This window comes from Guyanagaster necrorhizus (genome assembly GCF_019112545.1).
Source record: "Guyanagaster necrorhizus MCA 3950 unplaced genomic scaffold BT62scaffold_2, whole genome shotgun sequence".
NCBI lineage: Eukaryota > Fungi > Basidiomycota > Agaricomycetes > Agaricales > Physalacriaceae > Guyanagaster > Guyanagaster necrorhizus.
Window position 1 is genome coordinate 1,993,801 of NW_025064881.1, and position 21,854 is coordinate 2,015,654.

Consider the following 21,854-nt stretch of genomic DNA (forward strand, 5'->3'; position numbering starts at 1 on the left):
CCTTCCGATCCGCCCCGGCGCAATTAATAAAAATTTTCTTTTTCTTTTTGCATAGTAACACACAGCTTTAGACTCATGTCTATCGTATCCTGATAGTACCATTCAAGATTGCACAGATCCGTAGCCTAACTCGCAATTTTCTATCGCGATACTTGCCGATCCGCTCCGAATGTAACATATTGTCGCCGCAATGCAAGCTTCATCGCAGATATCTGTTTTGACGGATGTTTTGCCTTGCAGCGTGTGGAAAGTCTGTTGTGGTGGCGTGTATTTAGATCTGTTCTAGCCAGAGTACGGCATGAAGAACCTACCGTGACAAGCGAGGAGTCGGTTTCCATCGCTATCAAAGGTGATTTCAGACTTCATTCGTGCGGCTATCAGAACCACAGACAAACCTTCCGTAACAAGATGCCACCACGTTGCGTTTAATGGGTCAGTCTCGCCCCAAGTGATGTTTCCACCGTACGCGGCTCGAGTGCTGTATTCATACCTATTGACGTGGAATTAGGCCGTCATGCTCCTTTAGTGCTCTACAATGAGGCGAATGGACCCACAAATAAGTTGGGCCCTCATCAGTCTGATTGTCAAGGGCAGAGAATTGGTTAACATCGCTCCACCACCTATAGCCATTCAAAAGTAAGACGAAACCCGAGTCCAAAACAAGAAATGGGATCTGACGTATGAGCATCGACAATGTCGAATGTCTGCCGTCTCTTGTCAATAACCCATCCCAGCATTTAACGGCAACCACTTACAGCAGAGTCCACCTCATACATGCGGAAGCCAGAGTTTAGATTCGTGATAGGGACAACCGATGGTCCTATCCATGCTATGGTGCCAGCTGTCTCTGCACTTGCATTGGTTGCATTGTTGGCATAGAAAATCTTGTTTTGGCAAGCATGGTCAAACTCTGTACGAGCCGGAGCAAGAATCACGAATCACGTACAGAAACCTGGTCTTCGTGGGTATGGCCAAAAAAGATATCTGTACGACGTCCGTCAGGGAGAGGTAATCCGCAGGAAAGTCTACGGACTGGCAATGACGTGCGGCGTAAACCGATCGACGCTAAGGATAAAGAAAATCAATATGACAAATAAATGGCTGGCGAAACAACCTATCACATTTGATAGAAAAGGTTAGTTGGATTTTCCAAGGGGTTCGACCCGTCCCAGCCACTCAGAACATGCCCGATAATCCACACTACGGAACAGAAGGGAAAGATAAGCCCGTTACCGATGATCGACCATCATGGATCAAAGCGCAGACATACCTCGATCACCAGCATCTTCGGCATCCTGTAACTCGTCAGTTAGGAATCTCAGCATTCCACTAACATCAGGATCGGTGAGGTTGATGTAATTGAAATAATTGGCTCTATCCCAAAAGGTCAAGGTCTCGACACAGACGAGAAGACAGAAGAATGACTGACTTGTACCCTGGAATAAGCTGCATTTTTAGAACGGTCTAGATATAGAACTTGGAGTCAAGGACTCACACAAATCAGTATTCAGGGAGATTATCCTTAACCCGTCCTGCCGATTGACCATGTACGCCGAATAATGTGCCCGTGCAATGTCGGCGGTTTCTGATGATATCCAACCTTCATATTCCCAGAGGCTCGCAACATGGTCATAATTCCTAAACGTAAACACTTTAGAGAGAACACAAAAAGCATTGAGCTGTGATGGATCACCAGCTGAATTGCTGAGCAAGACCTTGTCCAATGGCGTGAGGTGCATCTTGCGCTCTACCAAGTTTATGAGATTCAAAAAACTGAATGACCTTGGACACCTGAAGGACTGAAGTACTGACTGGTTGTAGCTATCGTGATTACCGAGTGCTGGGTAGACGGCTCCGTTGCCCAACATTCGCTTGAACAAGTCATACACAGTTGCCTATACAGCTTGATCGCAGTCATCCGTCACTTTAATGAATACGCTGCATACCTCGGTCCATTTTGTGTAGTCCCTGAACAAAGGTAAGCGGTTAATTGGAATTCAGTAGCGAAAAGTTGTCATTTACCGTGATAACTGGTTATCTTTATCATGCGAAACTAGGTCACCAGTGTACAGAGAAAAAGCGAAGCCGGTTCCCTCGGTTTCCGTGAGAACTGGAATGGCTTCAAGCGCAGCCATGACAAGTGCGAATGGGGAATCGCTAGTGGACGTAGTATGTCGTCGCGGCTCTCTTGAGAGAAACAAAGATCACCTTACCATTCGTATGAGCCATAACGAGGAGCTGGGAACAGCGGTGTTTTCGGACTAATGGTGTTTGAATTGTCTGCACGACAGCAGAGGCCCGAAGTACAATTAGCTTCAGATCCCGTTGCGTACCCTAGCACCGGCATGGAATGAGTAGAAACTGGAGATATATCTCAATACTGACGAGGGTCCAGATGCAAGTCAGAAATATGGAGAACTTTGAGACGTTCTCCACTGGGCTGTTTGGGGGTAGGCAGAGGATTTGGTTTCGGCTTCGCAAACCAATTCGTCAAGTTTAAGGCAGACGTTGGTGGAAGTTCACAAAGGCCGAGGAAGTTTGAGCAAATCATCTTTTTTTTTTTAGAAAGATGTTGAGTATATATATAGCACGCTTTCGAGCTCACGAACCTGTCCATCGTAGCCGCCAACATCTGCGTTAGCGATGACCTGGGTGATCACTGATCCAAGTCCCAAGATATTGTACGTAGCGGAACACGACGTGCTGAAATCGAAAGCCTCACAGAGCTCGACAGCCAATGGGGGCCCTTCCTCCGGTGCAGCCAAAGCAAGAAACTTGACTACTTCCAAACCAGCCTGACATCTTGCGCAGTCGTTGTCTCCGAAGATGGGGTTCGCAGCAATCGACTGGATTTGGGCAAAGGCTTGAGCGTGTAGCCTAGAGGGTGATGCGGTGGGAGGCAGTGGATGTGGGTCTACCGTGTTATTGAGCGGAATGGTTTCTGGACTTGTGAGATTAAGCGGGTAGACTTCATTCTGAGAATGACGTTCAATATAATGAACACACGCCATTCGTAAACTCACCGTAATGGCATCAGATATGATTGGCTGCACTTGAGCGGACGTCGCTGTCGGATTATTGTAATATTCCGAGTAGAGTGAGGTTGGAAACGCTCCTGGGGCCGTGAAGATTGCTGTCGTCTGCTCCAACGCGCCAGCGAAGAGCTTTGGAATGGTCACCAGAAGAGACAGTCTGAGAACAAGTGATTCCAAACGCATTGCAATCATTGAGGGAGGCACAGTGCTGCCAGCGCCTCCTGTGATGCCCAAGTTAAAATAGATATCCCACGATAGACGCATCTTCACGTGGCAAGGTGATAGGATGGGGTGGCATTACTGTTAGTGAACACGAACGTTCGTGAATTGGATTGTTCGATCCGCATCAAAGCCGCCGGTATCACGTTTGCAGTGAACGTGTTACCGGCGGAGGAATGGGTCAACTTGAATGAAAAGTTTTCTGAACAACAGCAGCAAATCTTGCAAGGCTGCATGACCGGTGGTATCTACGAAAGTGATAGGAGAGAAGAGAAGAGAACGGGCAATAGCAGTATGTTGAAGTCGACGCGCGTGTCTGACACCTTTCAGTCGGCGGCCGTGCGATGCCTACAGGCACATTTTACAATACACTTTTGACCGAAAAATCTTTGCATGCATTCTGATTTCCATCCAGATTCCAATTTATTTCTGCCATCCGGAACCGTGGAATTAGCGTTCCAGAGTTATAATCTGGTTCTGGCTTCACGTGCTGATAGGCTTTCTACGAAAACCGCTGCTCGGAAAGAGGCTAGCGGAAACGGAGTAATGTCGCAGTGGCCAACGCGCAACTCCATTTCGTTCAGTGACAGAGAATACCCCGACCTGCGAAAATGTGCCGCTAGCTGTTAACGGATCAAACAAACACGTATAACTAGTACTGTAGGATCGTTCGAGTCTGGAACAGTTGTTGCCATCACCTTTATGGCAGCTTAACGCACCCATGTCTCCCATAACAGAATAACAAGGTGCTTTCCAGTCCAGACTGTTTCTCTGTGTTACCACGAGTACGGTTATCGTACGATCAAGTTCCAAGCACCGTGGAAATCTTTGGTAGGTAGTCTAGAGTAATGAAATAACATGAGCAACTTGAACACGGTGACAAAGTACATCTAATGGAAAAGTGAGCTGGTGCTGGTGATAGTAAAGAAAATCGTGCATACTAGAATATGGCGAGTCATACAGGGTTGAAGATAACGCGTCATGCAGGACAAATAAGTACCAGGATGAATGTCAAAGCAATTTCGAATAGCGAAATAGACCGAATTCGAAGCAAAGGTCCCTGGATGCTGAATGACTCATGTTAAAATCCATGGGGCCCAGCACGCTGGAGGAGGCTAGACCTACGGACAGGACAATGGCAGTAGACGCCAGTTGAGATACCATCACGAAATATAAATTCAAGTTCACTTTTTCTACTTGTCCTTCGGAGTCATCGATGATGTAGATGACGGCGAAAATAAAGACGAGGGCTGAGAATGTTTTGAAGGCCTTTTACAAGCCTCCAGCTTCGATGATTGGGAATTAGTTTCCTTCGACATCTCAGCCCGCTGAGCTTCCTCCTCCATGATCCGTCTAGATTCCGTCCATAGGTGAAGGGTATAATCACGCAAAGAGCGAGAGTAGAGTATGAAAGGGTCCACGTCAACGCTATGACCTGAGGGCTTGGGGGAAAACATAGCGAAAAGGAAAACAAGCAGATGATTGGGGGGAAAGATGAACCTTTTGTAGTTGATTCGGATCACAATCCGTCAAGGGCTCCACGATGGAGCTACATTTCCCATATACTTTCGCAGCTCGGCCCTTAACCATCTTCCGTGAAAGAGGCGGAGCAAAGACTTGGTACCAGAACAAGACGGGCGGTCCCTAGTGTTACGACAAAATAGATGGCTTCTATCAAAACGTGGAGACCGTCACGGGCTGCTATCCAGTATATAGAGTCCATACGCGACCCGTGGACAAGCCTCACTAGGCGGTGTTGTCTCATTCGTCAGTGATATCAGTGTCATAGGCACGCCATCAGCGAAAAGGTTCTTTAAACAAAGGAGGCTAGTGCTGACGTTCATACGAATCCTTCTTGACGACCAGGAAAAGCTTGGTATAGCACAAAGGAGTAAGGCAAGAGAACCGCAGGCACGACACGCTCGTTCCGAAACACTCCTACAATGTCCATGTCATCTCGGACTATCTAAGGATAATAGCTTCCTCTTCGAACAGTACGGACTTTTTATACAGGCAAGAAAGTGGGAGATGTGCATGGATAAATATCTAAGTAACTATAGTAAGCGTTATATACCAGTCTTATGTCCTCCAGAATTTTAGTCCATGTTACCACTGTCCTCGTGACGGTGTCGGTCGTTGCACCATAACATCGTCTGTCACTCGTACATCAAGAGTAACCCGTAAGTCGTGGTATTTTTGCAAGTCTACGGCCTCCGAGCGCGCCACACCGGCCGAATCGTTCGGAAGCCAAATTATCGGAGGTGGGGCAATTAGTTCGGGAGCATATAATATTCCCGCCATATCTTCCTCGTGATCAGAAAATGATAAAGGAGGAAGGCGTGGAGGAGCTTCCGGGTGTGTTCTAGCAGCACGCTCCGTGGCCGTGAGGTCATTCAAGTTCTCTGTTTCTAATTGCCGGCAGTTAGCTTATCCGGAATATCCAAGATCAGAGCAAACGAAACACTTACGCAAGGGGACAGACCCTCTCGTAGTAGAAGACGACGGCGTGACAGCCAGAGTCAGGCTCATCATCTCCAAAACGGATGCCATCGAACTTCGCGTTCGACGTGCACCGCTGCTGCTCTTCTGGCTCAACTCTTCTTCGTCCACAACCAGGCGTCTTGTTTGGGAGGCCCGAGAAGTAAATGTATCTAATGAATCCTGGCTGACGATACTCAGAGATCTCCTTCCTGGTAGCCGCGTTCGCCAGCTTGTATAGGCCTCCACGAAAAGAATGACTACCACCCCAGTTCCGACCAAAACCCCCCCCTCGATCCAGATCTCATTAGCAAGGAAAATGAGACCTAGGAAGATAGGCTGAAACGCCAACAAAGTACCGAAGCGGCGAAGGAGCCATATTTGTATCAGGCCGCCAGTTTGGGAGAGCGTGCGACCATGAACATAACCAACAAGGAAGCGATGCGCTAAGAATTTGATCAGTGTCTGATCCTCAAAACTCATGTTGGAGTTCCCCACCAATCAACGTCAAGAACAACAGGAGCATAACAGCAGGTCCGATGAGCGGGAATATCAGGGAAAACGTTGAGGCAAATATGATACCTAGGACACATGCGCCTGTAGCGATGGTGGCATCATAGGGCTTCGGATACATAGCTTGCATGATGCGGATCAATGACTAACGTGTGGCCCAGAGTCGTGAATGACGACGCACCTCTAAAACGTTGTCGGGGTGTAATAGCACGCCTTTCACCGCGTATGATGCGCCATAAACGCAGCGGTTGCAGCAAGAGAAGACCTGGGAAGATGATAGCTATCTGCAAAATGATAGAAAGGGCGAATACAGTCATATACACGGAACCTTTTGCGACCATCGTCGCCTTGTCCAGGTCAACACTAAACGCGTGCAGGGCGAAGAGCAATGCGCCAATGGCGAGGATCCATACAACTGCTACAGAGACAAGAACATAGAAGGTGATCTTGAACGTCATCAGCTGTCCGCCGGACTGTGAAACCGCCCCTCGAATCTCGGAAACCCCTGCGAAAAGATAAGCAACGCATCATTAATAAGTAAATCGACGCACAGTGCACAAGCGCAAGGGTAAGGGATATGAAGATCGTAGCTCCAACAGCAGGGATCCATACAGTTATAATCCCAGAAGGAAGAGCGCCGGCAGTCGTGACCGACTGGAGGAAGGTGATATAGTGAGCAAAGTCCGGTGCATTAGAAAGAGCCAGTCCTGAGGCCGCAGTCACTATTACATGTAGTCAGAATCCATGTTCACGGATCAGAATAAGGATCATACATCCAGCCGCTAGCAGAATCACAGCAATGATTATCGTGGCACTCATTACCCAGGTATCCAGACTAGTCCTTTCATTTTGCAGAATATCCCATCGTATATCTTCCTTCGCCCTGCCTTCGATGATCTGAATTCCTGGTATATGCCGCAAGCCCCGTCCTACCATGAGCCATCCTTTGATTCGAGCACCTTCGGCAATATCCGCGTAACAACTGTATTGGGCAGTAGAAATCTCGGCGTTGATATCCTTTAGTTTGCTGCGCCATTCAGTGATATCGCTATAGATATCACCCAGATAGTCAAAATTGATCCCATCCTGGGGCCGTACGAAGGGCCCCGAAGGCTGGATTCGCAGATGAGGGGGGGGAACATCCTGCCTCTTGTCGTCGTCACTGTTCCTGAACGGAAAGGTTTCACGTTTTCCTGCAGAGATGGGCTGCTCTCGTTTGGGACGATGTCTGAACGACGATGGACCTGCAGCAGAGTCTCCATTGGGTTCGCTTGCAACATACTTTCCGGGCTGTTCTTGTAGGACATCTACCCATTCTTCCTCCACCGGAGGTAAAGGTTTATCAACACCATATGACCCTACAATATCCGATGAATCAAGCCAATTGGGTCCGTATTTTCGTGGATCAGGAGGTGGAGGAATAGGGGACGATATCGACAACTCATCACGGGATCGTATCATTCCCAATTCGTCAACAGACTTATTAGCGCGGAAGTAGCTGCCCAATCCAAAGAAACTCGATCCCTGAGACCGTCGATTATCTTCCTGGAAGCGATCACCAAGGATGGGGGAGGCAATGGAATCGGAGAATGTTGCATGATCTTCCTTGTTGTCAGAAAATCGACCTCCATTGATACCGTGGACACCGCGAAGTTTGTAGTAAGTAGACGGAGCTACAAAGGATTTAGACGCAAGTGAAGAGGCTGCAAAGGCGGGGTTTCGTCGGCGCTACGAAGTTAGAGAATGAATAGAGATATACTAGTAGCAGCTTATAGAACTAACCGAACCGAGCAACGGTCGTGGACGGCTGATATGAGGGCGAGTTGGATCCTCATTGGAAGGTGGAACCCAGTCAGCAAGTGAGGGGTCAGGGGTGGTGAGACGGAAGCACGTTATATATTGTGTTTCCGCAATTTCCAGGTTTCCTAGGATGTAGTCTCGCCTATCGATTAGCTTTGCAAGATCTCGTGTATCACTGAAGGAATGATAGAAATAGTGTCAAAGAGGTTATGTGCATGAAGCTAGTGCACTTACGAGATAGAGAATAAGGTCTCAATGTCAACTTCTGGACGTCCGTCATGACTTGCATTCAGAGGCTCATTCTCCCCGCTTCTCCCTCTTCTGCCTGAACGGCGAGTCCTAGTGGCGTTACGATCCCTTGAGGAGCTATTGTGGTCTAAGGACAGGCTCAGTCCCGCCTTTAATATGAAATCTTTTAGCCTTTGTTCTCCCCAGCCAACAAACCCAGGAGCGTATCTTGCACTCAACCAGCCAATGTCCTTTCCCTCACACATTGTATCTAGCCACCTCTCACGGTACGCCACAAGGTTGTTGAACTCATGTAGGATCTTCCAAAGCGCAGGAAGGAGAGCAAGCACCAACGTCAAGGCCGTTAATACAATGATTCTAACCCGGAAGTTTGGGCTATCCGTTGCGTCTGCACGCTTCAGCATGGTGGCAAGATTGGCCGTACTTATGTTTCCGCTTTCTAATAGGCGCAGCAGACGCGATAGACTGAGATCTTGCAGCATGTTATATCCGCCCCCGTAAGATGATGGAGAAGGCAGTTCGGAGTGGCAAGGGGTAGAAACGAGATACAAAGGCAATGCGCCCACAAGGCCGAGGAAAGTCCAACCCAAACAGATGAGAAAGCATGTCCACAGCGTGCGCTGGCTAAGCTGATCATCGGAAGGGAAGAGTTCAGCGTCTGCTCGTACAGATTTTCCTGCATCAGAAACATTGGAGGGGATTGAGGGGGCCAAGGGAACACGGGGGAACAAGAAGGCGAAGATCGAGTCACTCAGTGGTTTTGGACGAAGACTATGATCAACTTGAGTGAGAAAGCGGTCGAGTTAAGTTAAAAAACGTACTCCTGGTGCACGAACCACTCTCTGAGTCCGTACACTTGCCGAAAACGCGGCCGTAAGACTGCAAATATCAACTACATTTCAATCAGTACTACTAGTCAGAAAAGAATGGAATAGGTCGCACCCATATTATGAAACCTATTGCGCTTGGGATCACCAAAGACGCCAACAACCCGTCTGCCGCAGCATCCAACCCATTCCCTACGCATGTTGGATTTATCTGCAACGACGCGGCGAAGAGCACCGATGATGTTGCTTCATTAGAGAGAACGATGCCTGAGGGTGGAGAGCCCGTGAATGAGTTTGTAAAGGTTTCTGTCACAATGGAATCCGAGTAGGATGTGAATGTTGTTGCCGAATTCGTGATAGTCGTAACGGGAAAGGTGCTTGTGAATACCGTAGTACTAACGACACCGCTTCCCAAAGCATATGGCCCTGAGTGGTATAAGGATGGATCTGTGCCAGATATCTGGGTATCCGGAGGGGTTGTTGGTGAAACTGATTCCGAACCTGAAGTGGATCCTTCGCTCGTCGTCCACCAGTTTGCCTGTGTCGTGCCAAAAGTCATAATGAATGCCCTCCAAGGGCGGGTCGTATAATAGTCAAGAAAAGTCGAAGCACTGAAGTATCCTGGGCCAGGTCACCGTGAGCACATGCAAAGAAATGTTCAGCGAATTTGGCTTCGAGGTTGAACTTCGATCGATGTTTGTTAGCCACGCCGTTGCCAAGCAAATCAACGATCTCCGATCAAAAAAAAAAACTTATCGCATCGTAATGACGTGAGTCAAGTTCATCAAAACTTTAGTTATCTTTTCACCAGTATATACGTCGGCTTAGAGGCGTACGAGGCGAGCATTTGCTTCATTTGCATATGACATAATTCTAGGGTGCGGTCTAAATATATTCATTGACACGTCGTCAGGGACCTCTTGGTATATATTCAGGCTCAATGAGGCTATGCTTGTGAATGAGAAAAGAAATTAGTCTCCTAATTCATGATTGGTCGATATCTTCCAAGACGCCCGATGTCCCATGAACCACTTCGTGCACGTCCAATATTCCTAACTTATCTTGTACACAATGTAACACAAGAACCTCGAGTCTTGAGTGACTGAAGAAGCGTTGGAAAGGGAACATTAGAGATGTCGGACAGACCTAGAACTCACCCATTATCATTCGATAGCAGTCACAGCGCCGTCCTTCAAAACCCATCGTGCCTCCTTACTTATCCATGGAGCGGGTTCAGAATCCTGAATCGGCGAAGGAACCTGCTCTCGGGTGGAATTTCTCGTATTTTGTGTAGACACCTTTGGGTCAGGCCTTCCAGCACTGGGCTCGTATTTTCCTGCCATTTCTTTACTTGATACGCAACCCATGGCGGTGTCTGGAGCTTATTTGAATCTGATTCGAAGGCTAGGTCCTAAGAGAACACTTACACAGAAAACTGGTAGTCAAGAGGAGTAAGAAAAGAGTTGAGGGGATGTCATTGTATCCGATAGGCAACTGTCAGTCTGGGTTGCGGGGGTGATGTGATGGAAAGTGGGACAGGTGATGTTAGGACCCAGTGCCTTGTTGGCATTTCGGTGATAAGGTCAGTGAAGTCGAGATTAACTGAGTGGAAACCATGGTGGTGCTACTACATGCTTGGCCATATGCCGCCCAATTATGCTTCAAGCCTGAAACAACTGGAATCACGCTCATCTTAGACGAGTCCCAAACGAAGCCTTCTAGTCTCGGCTGCAGGGCCTTCCATAAATCGGTTATGGTCACAGAATATACTGTATGATGTGATAAAACTGCGAGTAACTCCAAGAGTTCGTTAGCATGAATAGCGACCTGCGCTTTAATGCTGATTGATCCCACTGAATGATGAATGCTAAGTATTGGAAATCCTCAGTGATGCGCAGGGTAGACTCCAGGCTGGTAAGGCCAGATGGTATGAACTTCTTATTCTACAGCTCCTACAGAGCTTGTATTTATACTCTCCAGGCTTATATCTAGAATTTACTACAACTTTTTCTTTCTCTCGAGCTTACTCATCAGCTCTCGGCATGATGCCGGATTGCTCTTTCTAGAACTTTCCAGCAAAATTCCAACACTAAGGACTGATAGGCAACTTTTAATTAATACATACGCTACGATTTTACCTATGGCTTATCTTATCGTCTGATGCATATCTGTGGCGGTGTCAATTTCGAATTGGGCGTACCTCCACGTGGGCGGCCTTGACCCCTCTGACAGACTTTCCGCCACCACGTGAAGATCCAATAACGTGACCTTGCTCTCTGCCAAACGCGTCGGCCTGTTGTCCTCGCCGCCTTTCCCGTGCCCTCTGCCGGTTTATGTTTAAGTCCTCATATTAAGTGGCTTAAGAACTTATTTTATCAAAATTCAATAAAGGATATTTTATCCTGAACTTAGTGAACTTCCCCAAATAATTTAGTGGCATGGAGAATGGTGCACGGAAAATCACTTAGATTCACTCAGTACCACTGGTCCGAATATTAATTTGAGTTCAAAAAATGCTGGTGCTGATATTTTACTTCCGGTTATTCGAATCTAGCTACAAGTAACGCTCTGGTAGCTATCCAAGATGGTGGTATGCGAGAACATGCAATGATTGTGCCAAACACGACTACAAAATTTCCTTTTCTGCTCTGTCACGTCACAGTAACGTAGGGTGGAAAGTACTCAACTCCTACTGGCTTAAACCTCCTCCTCCTTGACCCATCTTCGTCGAGCGATGGCCAGCGCGGCGTTGAAGCAGGTAAGTAATTCCTTCAAGATAGCTTCCACACTTTCGCTTTTATTCTTTGGTGCAGACAATCTCGCCGCCTACATTACAACAAGCACAGACAACAGCCTTGTTATCCCTTCTCAACCTCAACAATCCTCTCGACAACAATCCGTCGACTTCAATAACAAAAACTGGTACAAACCTCAAAGCTCCTGCTCCTGCAGGGCCTCCTATTTGGAAAATACTAGTATTGGACCAGCAGACAAAGGATGTACTAGCAACGGTCCTACGTGTTCAAGACCTACGCGACGTTGGGGTGACGCTTCATGTGTGAGTATTCCTTCTTATTACATTGCAGTCATCATGGCGAATCATTATCTTAGCCAGCTTCATTCGATGAGACCGCCACTACCAGACGTTCCAGCCGTCTATTTCGTATCACCTACCCTAGCTAACATTCGACGGATAGCGGAGGACCTCGAAAAGTCCTTGTACGAGTCTTTCAATCTTAACTTTGTTGACCCTCTTCCTCGTTCACTACTCGAGGAGTTGGCAGCATCAGTTGCACGAGATGGGACAGGAGACATGGTAGAACAGGTGAGTGCCAAGTTCAATGCACAAAGTTTTCTTATACTCCTTCCCAGGTCGTGGATCAATACCTTTCTTTCATCGCACCTTCTCCTTCGCTGTTCTCTCTCCTTCCATCCCCTGTACCACCAGCATCTCCAACATCAACCATACGACCGATACCACAACCCACGTACGCCATCCTCAACTCGCCATCTTCAACGGAACAACAAATAGAGGCAGAAATTGAACGAGTGGCTAGTGGGATATTTAGCGCCATCGCTACTATGGGTGAGCTCGTTTTCTCGATGTTTTGTTCTTCACTGATTCCAGATTTAAGGACACGTCCCTTTCATTCGGGCCCCCAGAGGGAATGCCGCGGAGATGGTAGCCAAGAAGCTCGAAACGAAAATACGTGATGCTCTTATAACCGCTTCCAGATCACATTTATCTACCGGCATGTTTTCGCAGGATGCTACTGGAATTTCAAACCTTCAGCGTCCACGTAAGTTCTCTGATATGCGGTTTTTTCCTGAATTCATTTCTATATATAGTTCTCCTTATCCTGGATCGCAACGTTGATATGGTGTCCATGGTCTCTCACGGTTGGACGTATCAAGCGCTAGTATCCGACTGCCTTGAAATCAAACTCAACCGTGTTGTTGTAACGCAACCTCAGAAACGTTCCTACGATCTCGATGCCAAGGATTTCTTCTGGGCCCGCAATGCAGCGAACCCGTTCCCTCAGGTCGCAGAAGAGATCGACATCGAACTGAACAAGTACAAGCAAGATGCGGCAGAAATAACTAGAAGTACCGGGGTTAGCGATGTTGGTGACATCACACAATTGTAAGGTTTGCCTCGCCCGGCATTTCTTCATCGCACTCTAGAACATTTTCTAGGGACTTATCAACAAATGCTGCCCATTTGAAAACCGCCATCACCCAACTCCCTGAATTGACCGCAAGGAAAGCCACCCTCGATACTCACATGAATATTGCCACGGCATTACTTGAAGAGATCAAAAAGCGCGGTATGGACGAACTATTCAGCACCGAGGAGGCCATCAACAAACATGTGTGTTCTGTGATATAACTTTGTTTCCTATCCTGAGTCATTCAACAGACAGTAGCTTCTATTCTTGAAACTCTCCGAGCAACAAGACCGGACGGCGCTTTCACTCCACAAGATAAACTTCGTCTCGTGATCGTATTCTATCTCTCCTCGCCGGATAATGCTATCACGAAAGACGATATCGCTGAGTTGGAGAAAGAACTCAAATTAGTTGGTGCTGATGTGTCTGCCTTCGACTACGTCCGACGAACGAGAGAAATTTCTAAGATGACGATGTCGAATCTGGGAAGCTCCACGCCAACTATGGGGTCTGTTGCGCAAGGTGGAGAGCTTTTCAGAGGTTTTAGTGCTTTGGGCAACAGGGTATTTATTATGTTCCTGTGGCCCCGTCAAAAAGTGAGATTAATCAACATATATTAGCTGACCGATAGTCTACGAGATAGAGGTCTCGAGAATATCATCTCTGGTGTCAAGAACTTCCTTCCGGGAAACAAGTTGCTCCCTGTAACACGTCTTACAGAAGCGTTGATGGATTCATCGGCGGCCTCGAACCAATCTTTGCAGGAAACGGACGATTTTATCTTCCTCGATCCGCGTGCAGCTAAACACGCAAATACTGGAATGACCGGAGGTGTAGGCGGTAGCAGTGTCAATCGGGGCAGGCGTATGGCCTTTGCTGAAAGTGTGGTGTTCATGGTCGGCGGTGCTGGCTACGTCGAGTATGGTAATCTTGAGGAATGGGCTGGGAGAACAGGGAAGAGGGTCACCTATGGCGGCACTGAAATTCTGGACCCTGGAGGATTTGTCGAAATTCTTGAGACCCTCGGGAAAGCAGGAAGCGTTTGATGATATCTTGTCCCAAGACTAGCATTTTACCTTTGAGATGGGCGGATCTCGGTTTCAATATTAATTCCCTTTCAGTTACATAAATGAGGTCATAGATACATTTGATAATATGATACAATGAGGATCCATGGAGTCCTTTGTTTACTTTTTTCTGTTATTTTGCATGGACAAAATCTGGACAAGTCGGATGCTATGATAGATGTCAGAAAGATAGTTATAACAGGTAAGCAAATGCACGCACAATATGTTGATCATGTCCAACTCAAGGCCGAGGGCTTCATTTATGGGATCAACCATCATTCTGCCTTGCTCAACCATGCGGGCGTGGAGGAGAATTTTCTGAGTACTAAGGACATTGTCAGAGCAATATTTAGAGTTGCTGGGTATTGCTTACTCGTAGAGCACGAAAGCACCGAACAGTGCCAATCCGCCATACAGAGAGATAGTTTCGGTGACAGCTAGACCACGCATACCAAGAGGCAGAGCCATCGGTGCTAAAGAGCTAAGTGCGACAACAGTAATACCGGCTAGGAGGGGACCGCCCAGGTTTAGATACTTGTCGTTTCTAAAACGAGAGTGAGAAGTGCAACAAGGAATGCGTCAGAGCTTACGTCGCAGTAGCCCCGACATAAGAGAGCGAACCAACAATTCCGCAAGTGTACAATGCCGCTCTCGACAGAATGGCGGGGGAAAAGAAGAACATTGGGCTAAGAGTGGCAGCTTGGCATACATTGAAAGCCTAGGATATAATGTGAATACAGATTTCCACTGATTAAGAAGAACACTTGCCCCCCAGAGGAGGTGCTTCTGAACAGTGTTTTCTGGCGATGTGTACATGGTGCCCATCATAGTCCCAATACCTCCGACTAAACTGACACCCAACACCAGCCCTGTTGTGCAGTCAGAAAACAGCTCAGCAAAAGAGAGCAAAAGACATACAGGGATTAGCAGTCATCACTCGGACAGCAAAGCCTGATTTGAACATAGCCCTAGCGGTGAGGGCAGTGAGGACGAGTCCTGCACCTGTGTATTTGAAGCTGTCGTGCAGCAAGGCCTGCTCTCCGGCTGACAACCCATCACGAGTCTCTCGATTCAAAACGCCTTCAATAACAACCACAGCTCCGGCGACTCCGGCCTAGGCAGGATCAACGAGGTGAGTTAAGATGTTTGAAGAGACAACCTACCGCCGTCAATGCGAATCTCCGCCACGAAAAGGCTTTTGAAGTCTGAATTGTCGGGGAGTCGGACATGTAGGAGCGCGAGGATGACAATAGGCTTCCTCGGGAAAACAGATTGGAGCGCTTCTGGAGCGTTTGAAGTACGCCATTAGTCCTGAAGCTGCTGAATTGACGAGCTGCAGGCCAAATTGGTTGGCGAGCTTGCCGTGCAAAATTTGCGAGGAAGAAAGGACGAGCGGACGAGGATAAACCGACACGCAACATGGTTATGGTGGCGGTAGAAGACTGAGACAGCAATGTCCTTGATGACAAGCTATATAGGAATTTTTGGAAGAGGAAAGTTCAAGAACGTTTGCCGGCGGACATGTGTCACAGGTGACGGACGTTTCCGGCTCATCTCGTAATTACAGCATCGTCATCCACAATACTACTCATTAATACAGATTGAGAGCATCGATCCTATTTACATCGAAGACAACCATCCTATGCGATTCAAGGGATACTGCCACATGATTGATTTTACCCTTCTCATACTCCTGCCAATCTATGTCAAATATTCCTGGTCTGTCAAAGCCTGAATACCAAGACCACTTCTTCTCTTGATCCTGTTCAATCAATAAGTTTTTCTAAAAAGCACAAGGACAGAAAAGAGTACGAACTCGAACATCATATATATTCATCCAGCCATCGCCACCTCCAGCGGCAAATAACGGTCCACCTGGAGCAGCAGTAATCACATACACGGGCCGGCGCCAGTCTGAGAACACTTTCAGGCAGTCGCCGGTATCTGGATCCCACAATCGCGTCGAGCAGTCGAATGAGCCACTAAAATAATCTAACCATGCAAGGTCACAAAGACGAGATTCAATAACTTACGTGGCCACGTACACCCGTGACATTTTCTCCTCAATCCAAGCCATGGTGGTCACAGCGTGCTTATGACCATTAAGTATAACAACCTGGTCGGAAGCTCCCAAGCCAGGAATACTGTCCGTCGATAGATTTGTGATGTTCCATAGTCGGCCCGTTTTATCATCTGAACAGGATGCTAGACCGGTCCCGGAAGCATTCACTACTATCTGGTTAATTTCATTGGTGTGCCCACTGTAGATGGGTCCATGAAGAAGAAATATGGAGGAAAAGATGAAAGGAACATACGTGAGAGACTTGATTGGCATGGGATCATCGACGCTTAATACGTGTATATTCTTATCAGCCCCGCAGCTTGCAAACATAACATCGTTTATCCATTCAACATCAAGGACACAGTCTGATACGACTATTAGCATGTAAAGTAAGCGGCTAATGAGTCTTACCTCTATGACATCGATACTCTCTTAGCAATGTCTTTGCCTTAACGTCCCATAGACATGATGATCCATCAAGGCTTGCAGATAATAAATACCGACCGGATGGGGAAAAGCGAACAGTAAATATAGGATCCTAGCAACGAGACCGGAAAGTAAATATGCTTAATAAATAAATCATATGCACGTACGGTATGTTTCTCCAGGGTAGCATAAATCTCTCCCGTGGCTGTTAATATTCGAAGCAGAGAGTCATAGCTACCAACAGCAAGGAATGTCCCATCCTTATTCCAGTGCATGGATGTGAGATCACCTTGTCCTCCCTTTGGAGTGAAAACAACGCTTCGCGGTATGTTTGGACGGGGGTCATCAATGGGCTCAGGAACATGCCACAGATTGACAGTAGCGTCTTTGGATCTATTTAGACGTTAGAGTAATATACTTAGACAGTCTGCAGAACACATACCCTGAGGCGAGCACATAGGGTTTCACCGGATTGAAAGCACATACGAAAACCTATACGACAGTGAATAAAAAGAGCCATCACATCATAGATAGCTCACCTCGGATTTATGACCCTCCATCGTACGAATCGCATTGGCAGGTGGTCCATCTTCATCATCAGGTTCGTAATATCGAGATTCTGTGTTTATGGCCTTTCCAGTGATGGGGGTAAGGATGGAATCCATTGGCGAGGGATCCACCTCTGGAGCTAAGGTCCGTTCAGAGCATTGTTGCCAAAGAACATTATCGAATACGCACATTGAGTAGGTCTGTCAATATCCATGTCTTCTGATCTTTTCAAGCCTTTCTCTGCGTTCTCTGAGGTGAATGTAGGTGTCGGAGTCGCCTTTGGCTTTCCAGTTGGTTGGACGTTTTCGACGGGCTTGGCAATAGTAGAGCTTTCCTTGACGACTGGAGTCAGAAGCGTTGGTACAAGTAGTGTCGTGACGACTTGTTGAGGTGGATCGGGAGAACAAACGTGGTTTTCGAGAAGCGAAAATCGAGCCCTGCAGTTCGCAGCAACCTCTCCACCTCTTATGTGGGCTTCGATGGCGGTATAAAATAGAGCCTTGGAGAGAAGTTCTGCAAGTTCTCCACGAGGAATGTGCTTCTTAAAGTTGGGTGAACGCTCGAGCTGTCCTTCTTGGCAGATATTGAAGGCGGAATGGATGAAACCTAACAGCGAGAGTTGAGCCACTCATAAGTATTCAAGAAGCCGATTACACACCACAATCCAGGAAATAAGAGTAAATCAAGCAGTTTATTTCGTCTGCCTGAATGGTAATGTTTGAAGGTAGCGGAGCCGTCATTACCTCCAGACGTTGGAGTTTCAACGAGACAAGATAGGAATGGGTGTGGCTGTACACTGACCTACAAACTGGCGTTCCCACGGCTATTCACTTCGTTTTCCTCCAGCCTTTCCGCTTTGAAAGATGCTATTTTGATGTATTGGGTATACATTGTGTAAAGAAGTAATGCAGTATTCCTATTTGCATCAGACTTTTACCGTCTACGGCTGATATACTACGCGTATTCTTTGAATGTCCACGGTGAACGTTAAACGTTGAGGCCTCTTGAACGTTAGTTGAGTTTGAGCTTCATTTCGGGAAGATCGGCCCGGAATGCCGGCTACTTACAAATGTTATCTCACCGCTTGGTACTCGCTCCTTCAACGTCGCAGCACCATGCAGCGAGAACTGCCAGATATCGATGAAGAGGTGTTCCCCGTCGGCTCTCCGCGGCCGAACTTGAACGTACTCGGCAGTACGTGAAAATACCTTTGAAGTGGATAGTGTACTCACTTCATCGTAGGGTTATTCCAACTACAGCATGGAACACTGAGATCTAATGCACAGCTGCTACAACTGCTCCAGCGTCAGCTGGATGAAGAAAATGATGACCTCGACGATGATAACGACGATGACGACTCGGACGAACCAACGGATCCCAATCAGGAGTCTTGGCGTGGACCTGCTACAGAGCCTCAAGAAGCCGGAGTAGAATTGCTCAATAGCGGAGAGTACGGTCGTATTACCCCCAAGATTCATGCCAGGAGAGGCGAGCGGAACCTTGTCAAGGCTATCCTGAATCGGTTCACCGCACCTCGGTCGACCTTATTCAAGGAAGACCTAGCGACTGTAAGGAGTACAGGATCCAAACCGTGAAGATAAGATCTTAATGTTTTCATCATCATAGAATCTTGTCCCCAATTCAAATGGCTCAGCGATGGCATCATATAACTCAAATATCTATACGGCACAATATTCCACAGGTATTATATTCCGCTCATGTTTAGCTCGCATCGGTCTCACGTTAGCCAGATTCGTCATTCTACTACACGTGCTCTCAAGACTTCCGGCTGTACATATACGACTCGTCAGCACCCACGTTCTCACCAGAAGACCGTCGGGCAGCACTCTCTGACAGCTCTGTCCAGACTACAATGAATATCAAGCGCAGAATTCGAGGGCATCCCGGTAGATGGACTATAACAGATGCGAATCTATCTCCTGACAATCAGAGGATGATTTATTCATCATTGGTGTGTAATGACGAACACAACATCTTGGACCCCGCTAACGGTTGCTACTAGACGTCTACGGTGTACATGACCAGCACTGTCGACGACAATCCCACGCAAGTTCCTATCCCTTTTGCGACTGCCCGAACCCGGCACCGTGATTCGTGGAATTACGTAGACGAGTTCAATATCTATGCTTGTAGGTTTTCCGCAGATGGAAATGAGGTCATTGCTGGTGGCGGCAGGTTGATCTCTGTATATGATTTGTTGGCCAATCGTCGAACTGTTCAAATAAAGGCCCACACCGACGACGTCAATAGCTGTTGCTGGGCTGATACAGCATCTGGAAATGTCCTTGTCAGTGCATCCGATGACTGTTCCCTAAAAGTCTGGGATCGGCGGTCTTTAGGAGCGACACCAAAACCTTCAGGTGTTCTCATGGGGCACACCGAAGGAATAACCTATGTGTCAGCAAAAGGAGATGGAAGATATGTTACATCCAACGGCAAAGATCAAGCACTACGGTTATGGGACTTGCGCAAAATGCGAAGTAGCTTAGATTATGACAATGCTGGGCATCGCACCTATGGTTTCGACTTTGACTACCGGTAAGTACACATTCCATTGATATCATCATACATTATTCATGTGGTACAGATATCCACCGTATCCCAAGCCGAAGCGTCAAGCGCATCCTATGGATTGTAGCGTTATGACTTACCGAGGGCACAGCGTACTAAGAACGCTTATCAGGTGTCATTTTAGTCCTGCGGAGACTACAGGTTCGCAATACATCTATTCCGGTTCAGCTGATGGAAAGATACATGTACGTTTCTGGACACTGTACTTAACACATATTGCTCAACAGTTGAGATCATTAGATATGGTCCCTTGATGGTACTGTTGTACAAATTCTTGACCGTAATGAGGCGTTGCCCATGGGTCACGATCCATCGGCACCCGAAAGGCTGAGTCCGCACTGCCACACCAATCGTCGTGTCTGTGTTCGCGATGTCAGCTGGCATTCGCAGGTGGGACTTCCGACATCTCATTTTACCGTTTGTTAAAGCACCTACTAGGAGCCTGTGATGATGAGCGCGGGATGGGATTCAGGACACGGTAGTATCTTAGCGAAGCATGAATGGAAGGGATTGTCCAAAATGAACGGGTCGTTGGAAGATTGGGTGACAAAAGAGGATTCCGAAAGGCGCGCAATGGAGAATGTCCGGCACTCTTCTAGGCTTGGGGCTCAGCGGCGAAGAGATTTCAATCTAATTCCGGGAGCCTACGTGGATGATGATGAAGACGAGTACTATTAGTATGCTCTTATCTCACCATTGTAATACTGGTAGTCGCCTTGTTGTAGAATATATGTAGGATGGATCAGGAAGCATACAGTCACTTTGAGGCGCATAGCCACAGTGAACCGCATCTTGAACAGCTTCTACTATGACTGCCGACTCGAAAACGAATGGCTTTCCCGATGGATACTTCATCATTCGTGCTGCTGCTACAAAGCGCCTGTTAGATGTGGCTTGCGATGCTATCGAAGATGGAACTGAGCTTCTGTTGTACCCAGAGAAGGAGAAGTCGCTAGTCGAAAGTAGGCGCTGAGGGCCTAAATGTGGCTCATGAATGCAGACCTTTCTAACAATATTTTTAGGTCGAAGGAATCCAGATGCTAATAACCAGGCTTGTATTAATTGTTAACATCGAAGGAGAGCTCTAATCTGTACCATGTTTCACCTGCTAGGTGTTTTACATAGATACATCCGGCGCGCTGTGTTCAAGGTCCTCTGGGCATGCTCTTGATATTGAAGGTAAAGGCACACTATGTTTCTAAGGCATCGCTCACACTTGCTATCTTATAGGTGACCGTCTGGTTTTGCGCCATCGACGCCCGATTTCTCTTCCCTTTCCTAATTCATATTCTCATCCTCTCCCAAAATTCTCATATGATCTTCAAACTAAAGAGATCTATGTGAACTTTTCTTGCGACCCAGCATTCCCTCCGCCTTCGTCTTTCCATTCAAATGCGTGGAAAGACAAAACGTACCTCCTGGCAGCTATCCCTTTGCACAAACCCCGAACGATCATCGATGATGCTTCTCAATTCATCCATTCTGCTCTGACCTCATCATTTTCGCTATTCCAGTCAACAAGCCCTACGCATTCTACTCCCGAAGATGTGTACAAGAGTGGAGTAGATTTAGGTGAAGATGAAGTTGTAGAAGAGGAGCGCGGGGAGGAGGGCGAGGTTGACGATTCTCCCGAGCCTAGCAGGAAAATCAGGATGCTCTCTGTCGCCGACGCGACAATGGATGACTCGAGTTTGGTAGAGAAAGCAAAGAACCGTCGGAGGTGGCAGATTGAGCCACTTAGGGTTGCCAATAAGCGCACCGGCGTGTGAGTTTACTATTCAACATTTCAGTGTCTGGTTTGTACGTCCTTGTAAGTAGGATATGAGCAGTATAATATTCCGCTTCATGATTCTCGGTCCGCATTTTAC

At 47.3% G+C, this 21,854-nt stretch overlaps 6 protein-coding genes across 6 annotated transcripts; 2 read left to right on the top strand and 4 right to left on the bottom strand.

Moving 5' to 3' along the window:
* Positions 1–17: 17 nt before the first annotated feature.
* Positions 18–3,527, bottom strand: BT62DRAFT_960227 (sphingomyelin phosphodiesterase). Its single transcript, XM_043188542.1, has 20 exons — positions 3,024–3,527; positions 2,610–2,975; positions 2,386–2,551; positions 2,214–2,334; positions 2,023–2,157; positions 1,947–1,968; positions 1,813–1,895; positions 1,694–1,747; positions 1,496–1,638; positions 1,430–1,436; positions 1,271–1,374; positions 1,122–1,200; positions 1,034–1,065; positions 947–984; positions 756–884; positions 679–704; positions 555–620; positions 396–490; positions 312–340; positions 18–252 (listed from the first exon to the last, which is right to left on the bottom strand). Exons 1-20 carry the CDS (start codon positions 3,297–3,299, stop codon positions 103–105), a joined length of 2,121 nt encoding a protein of 706 aa, XP_043045706.1. The 5' UTR covers positions 3,300–3,527; the 3' UTR covers positions 18–102.
* Positions 3,528–5,360: 1,833 nt separating this feature from the next.
* BT62DRAFT_990498 (uncharacterized protein) lies at positions 5,361–9,806 on the bottom strand (the record flags this gene model as incomplete). Its single annotated transcript, XM_043190232.1, has 10 exons — positions 9,237–9,806; positions 9,116–9,186; positions 8,280–9,065; positions 8,028–8,220; positions 7,019–7,973; positions 6,797–6,967; positions 6,427–6,750; positions 6,231–6,368; positions 5,723–6,178; positions 5,361–5,680 (listed from the first exon to the last, which is right to left on the bottom strand). Exons 1-10 carry the CDS (start codon positions 9,678–9,680, stop codon positions 5,361–5,363), a joined length of 3,858 nt encoding a protein of 1,285 aa, XP_043045707.1. The 5' UTR covers positions 9,681–9,806.
* A 1,986-nt stretch (positions 9,807–11,792) lies between these two features.
* BT62DRAFT_941300 (SLY1 protein) lies at positions 11,793–14,490 on the top strand. The gene is made up of 9 exons (XM_043187785.1): positions 11,793–11,879; positions 11,935–12,179; positions 12,233–12,446; positions 12,494–12,707; positions 12,757–12,921; positions 12,971–13,265; positions 13,319–13,493; positions 13,542–13,853; positions 13,911–14,490. Exons 1-9 carry the CDS (start codon positions 11,856–11,858, stop codon positions 14,334–14,336), a joined length of 2,070 nt encoding a protein of 689 aa, XP_043045708.1. The 5' UTR covers positions 11,793–11,855; the 3' UTR covers positions 14,337–14,490.
* Positions 14,381–15,883, bottom strand: BT62DRAFT_289293 (Bax inhibitor family protein). Its single transcript, XM_043180376.1, has 8 exons — positions 15,521–15,883; positions 15,276–15,471; positions 15,126–15,226; positions 14,948–15,075; positions 14,731–14,901; positions 14,578–14,682; positions 14,436–14,526; positions 14,381–14,383 (listed from the first exon to the last, which is right to left on the bottom strand). The coding sequence occupies exons 1-7, from the start codon at positions 15,776–15,778 to the stop codon at positions 14,478–14,480; spliced, it is 1,008 nt and encodes a 335-aa protein (XP_043045709.1). The 5' UTR covers positions 15,779–15,883; the 3' UTR covers positions 14,381–14,383; positions 14,436–14,477.
* Positions 15,884–15,913: 30 nt separating this feature from the next.
* Positions 15,914–18,184, bottom strand: BT62DRAFT_941303 (WD40 repeat-like protein). The gene is made up of 10 exons (XM_043187786.1): positions 18,053–18,184; positions 17,584–18,000; positions 17,385–17,533; positions 17,288–17,337; positions 17,013–17,238; positions 16,831–16,957; positions 16,673–16,784; positions 16,391–16,618; positions 16,174–16,339; positions 15,914–16,119 (listed from the first exon to the last, which is right to left on the bottom strand). The coding sequence occupies exons 1-10, from the start codon at positions 18,132–18,134 to the stop codon at positions 15,949–15,951; spliced, it is 1,728 nt and encodes a 575-aa protein (XP_043045710.1). The 5' UTR covers positions 18,135–18,184; the 3' UTR covers positions 15,914–15,948.
* Positions 18,185–18,481: 297 nt separating this feature from the next.
* Positions 18,482–21,830, top strand: BT62DRAFT_941306 (WD40 repeat-like protein). The gene is made up of 13 exons (XM_043187787.1): positions 18,482–18,588; positions 18,637–18,962; positions 19,021–19,096; positions 19,146–19,366; positions 19,418–19,953; positions 20,003–20,171; positions 20,227–20,376; positions 20,425–20,654; positions 20,744–20,766; positions 20,787–20,948; positions 21,009–21,037; positions 21,099–21,165; positions 21,217–21,830. Exons 1-13 carry the CDS (start codon positions 18,510–18,512, stop codon positions 21,753–21,755), a joined length of 2,607 nt encoding a protein of 868 aa, XP_043045711.1. The 5' UTR covers positions 18,482–18,509; the 3' UTR covers positions 21,756–21,830.
* The last annotated feature ends 24 nt before the right edge of the window (positions 21,831–21,854 follow it).

Excerpts from the sequence above, each read along its gene's own strand:
- BT62DRAFT_960227 (XM_043188542.1), bottom strand. The coding sequence starts at position 3,299 with ATGCGTCTATCGTGGGATATCTATTTTAACTTGGGCATCACAGGAGGC. Across the intron at positions 1,201-1,270 it reads CGAAGATGCTGGTGATCGAG|TGTGGATTATCGGGCATGTT; the intron begins GTATGTCTGCGC and ends TCTGTTCCGTAG. Across the intron at positions 621-678 it reads GACATTGTCGATGCTCATAC|GTGGTGGAGCGATGTTAACC; the intron begins GTCAGATCCCAT and ends GAATGGCTATAG.
- BT62DRAFT_941300 (XM_043187785.1), top strand. The coding sequence starts at position 11,856 with ATGGCCAGCGCGGCGTTGAAGCAG. Across the intron at positions 12,922-12,970 it reads TTCAAACCTTCAGCGTCCAC|TTCTCCTTATCCTGGATCGC; the intron begins GTAAGTTCTCTG and ends TTCTATATATAG. Across the intron at positions 13,854-13,910 it reads TTAGTGCTTTGGGCAACAGG|CTGACCGATAGTCTACGAGA; the intron begins GTATTTATTATG and ends AACATATATTAG.
- BT62DRAFT_289293 (XM_043180376.1), bottom strand. The coding sequence starts at position 15,778 with ATGTTGCGTGTCGGTTTATCCTCGTCCGCTCGTCCTTTCTTCCTCGCA. Across the intron at positions 15,472-15,520 it reads GGAGATTCGCATTGACGGCG|GCCGGAGTCGCCGGAGCTGT; the intron begins GTAGGTTGTCTC and ends GATCCTGCCTAG. Across the intron at positions 14,683-14,730 it reads GGTGCTTTCGTGCTCTACGA|TACTCAGAAAATTCTCCTCC; the intron begins GTAAGCAATACC and ends CAATGTCCTTAG.
- BT62DRAFT_941303 (XM_043187786.1), bottom strand. The coding sequence starts at position 18,134 with ATGACGGCTCCGCTACCTTCAAACATTACCATTCAGGCAGACGAAATA. Across the intron at positions 16,958-17,012 it reads CTACCCTGGAGAAACATACC|GATCCTATATTTACTGTTCG; the intron begins GTACGTGCATAT and ends TCTCGTTGCTAG. Across the intron at positions 16,785-16,830 it reads AGAGTATCGATGTCATAGAG|ACTGTGTCCTTGATGTTGAA; the intron begins GTAAGACTCATT and ends TAGTCGTATCAG.
- BT62DRAFT_941306 (XM_043187787.1), top strand. The coding sequence starts at position 18,510 with ATGCAGCGAGAACTGCCAGATATCGATGAAGAGGTGTTCCCCGTCGGC. Across the intron at positions 19,954-20,002 it reads GGTTTCGACTTTGACTACCG|ATATCCACCGTATCCCAAGC; the intron begins GTAAGTACACAT and ends CATGTGGTACAG. Across the intron at positions 20,655-20,743 it reads GTGGATGATGATGAAGACGA|TCACTTTGAGGCGCATAGCC; the intron begins GTACTATTAGTA and ends GGAAGCATACAG.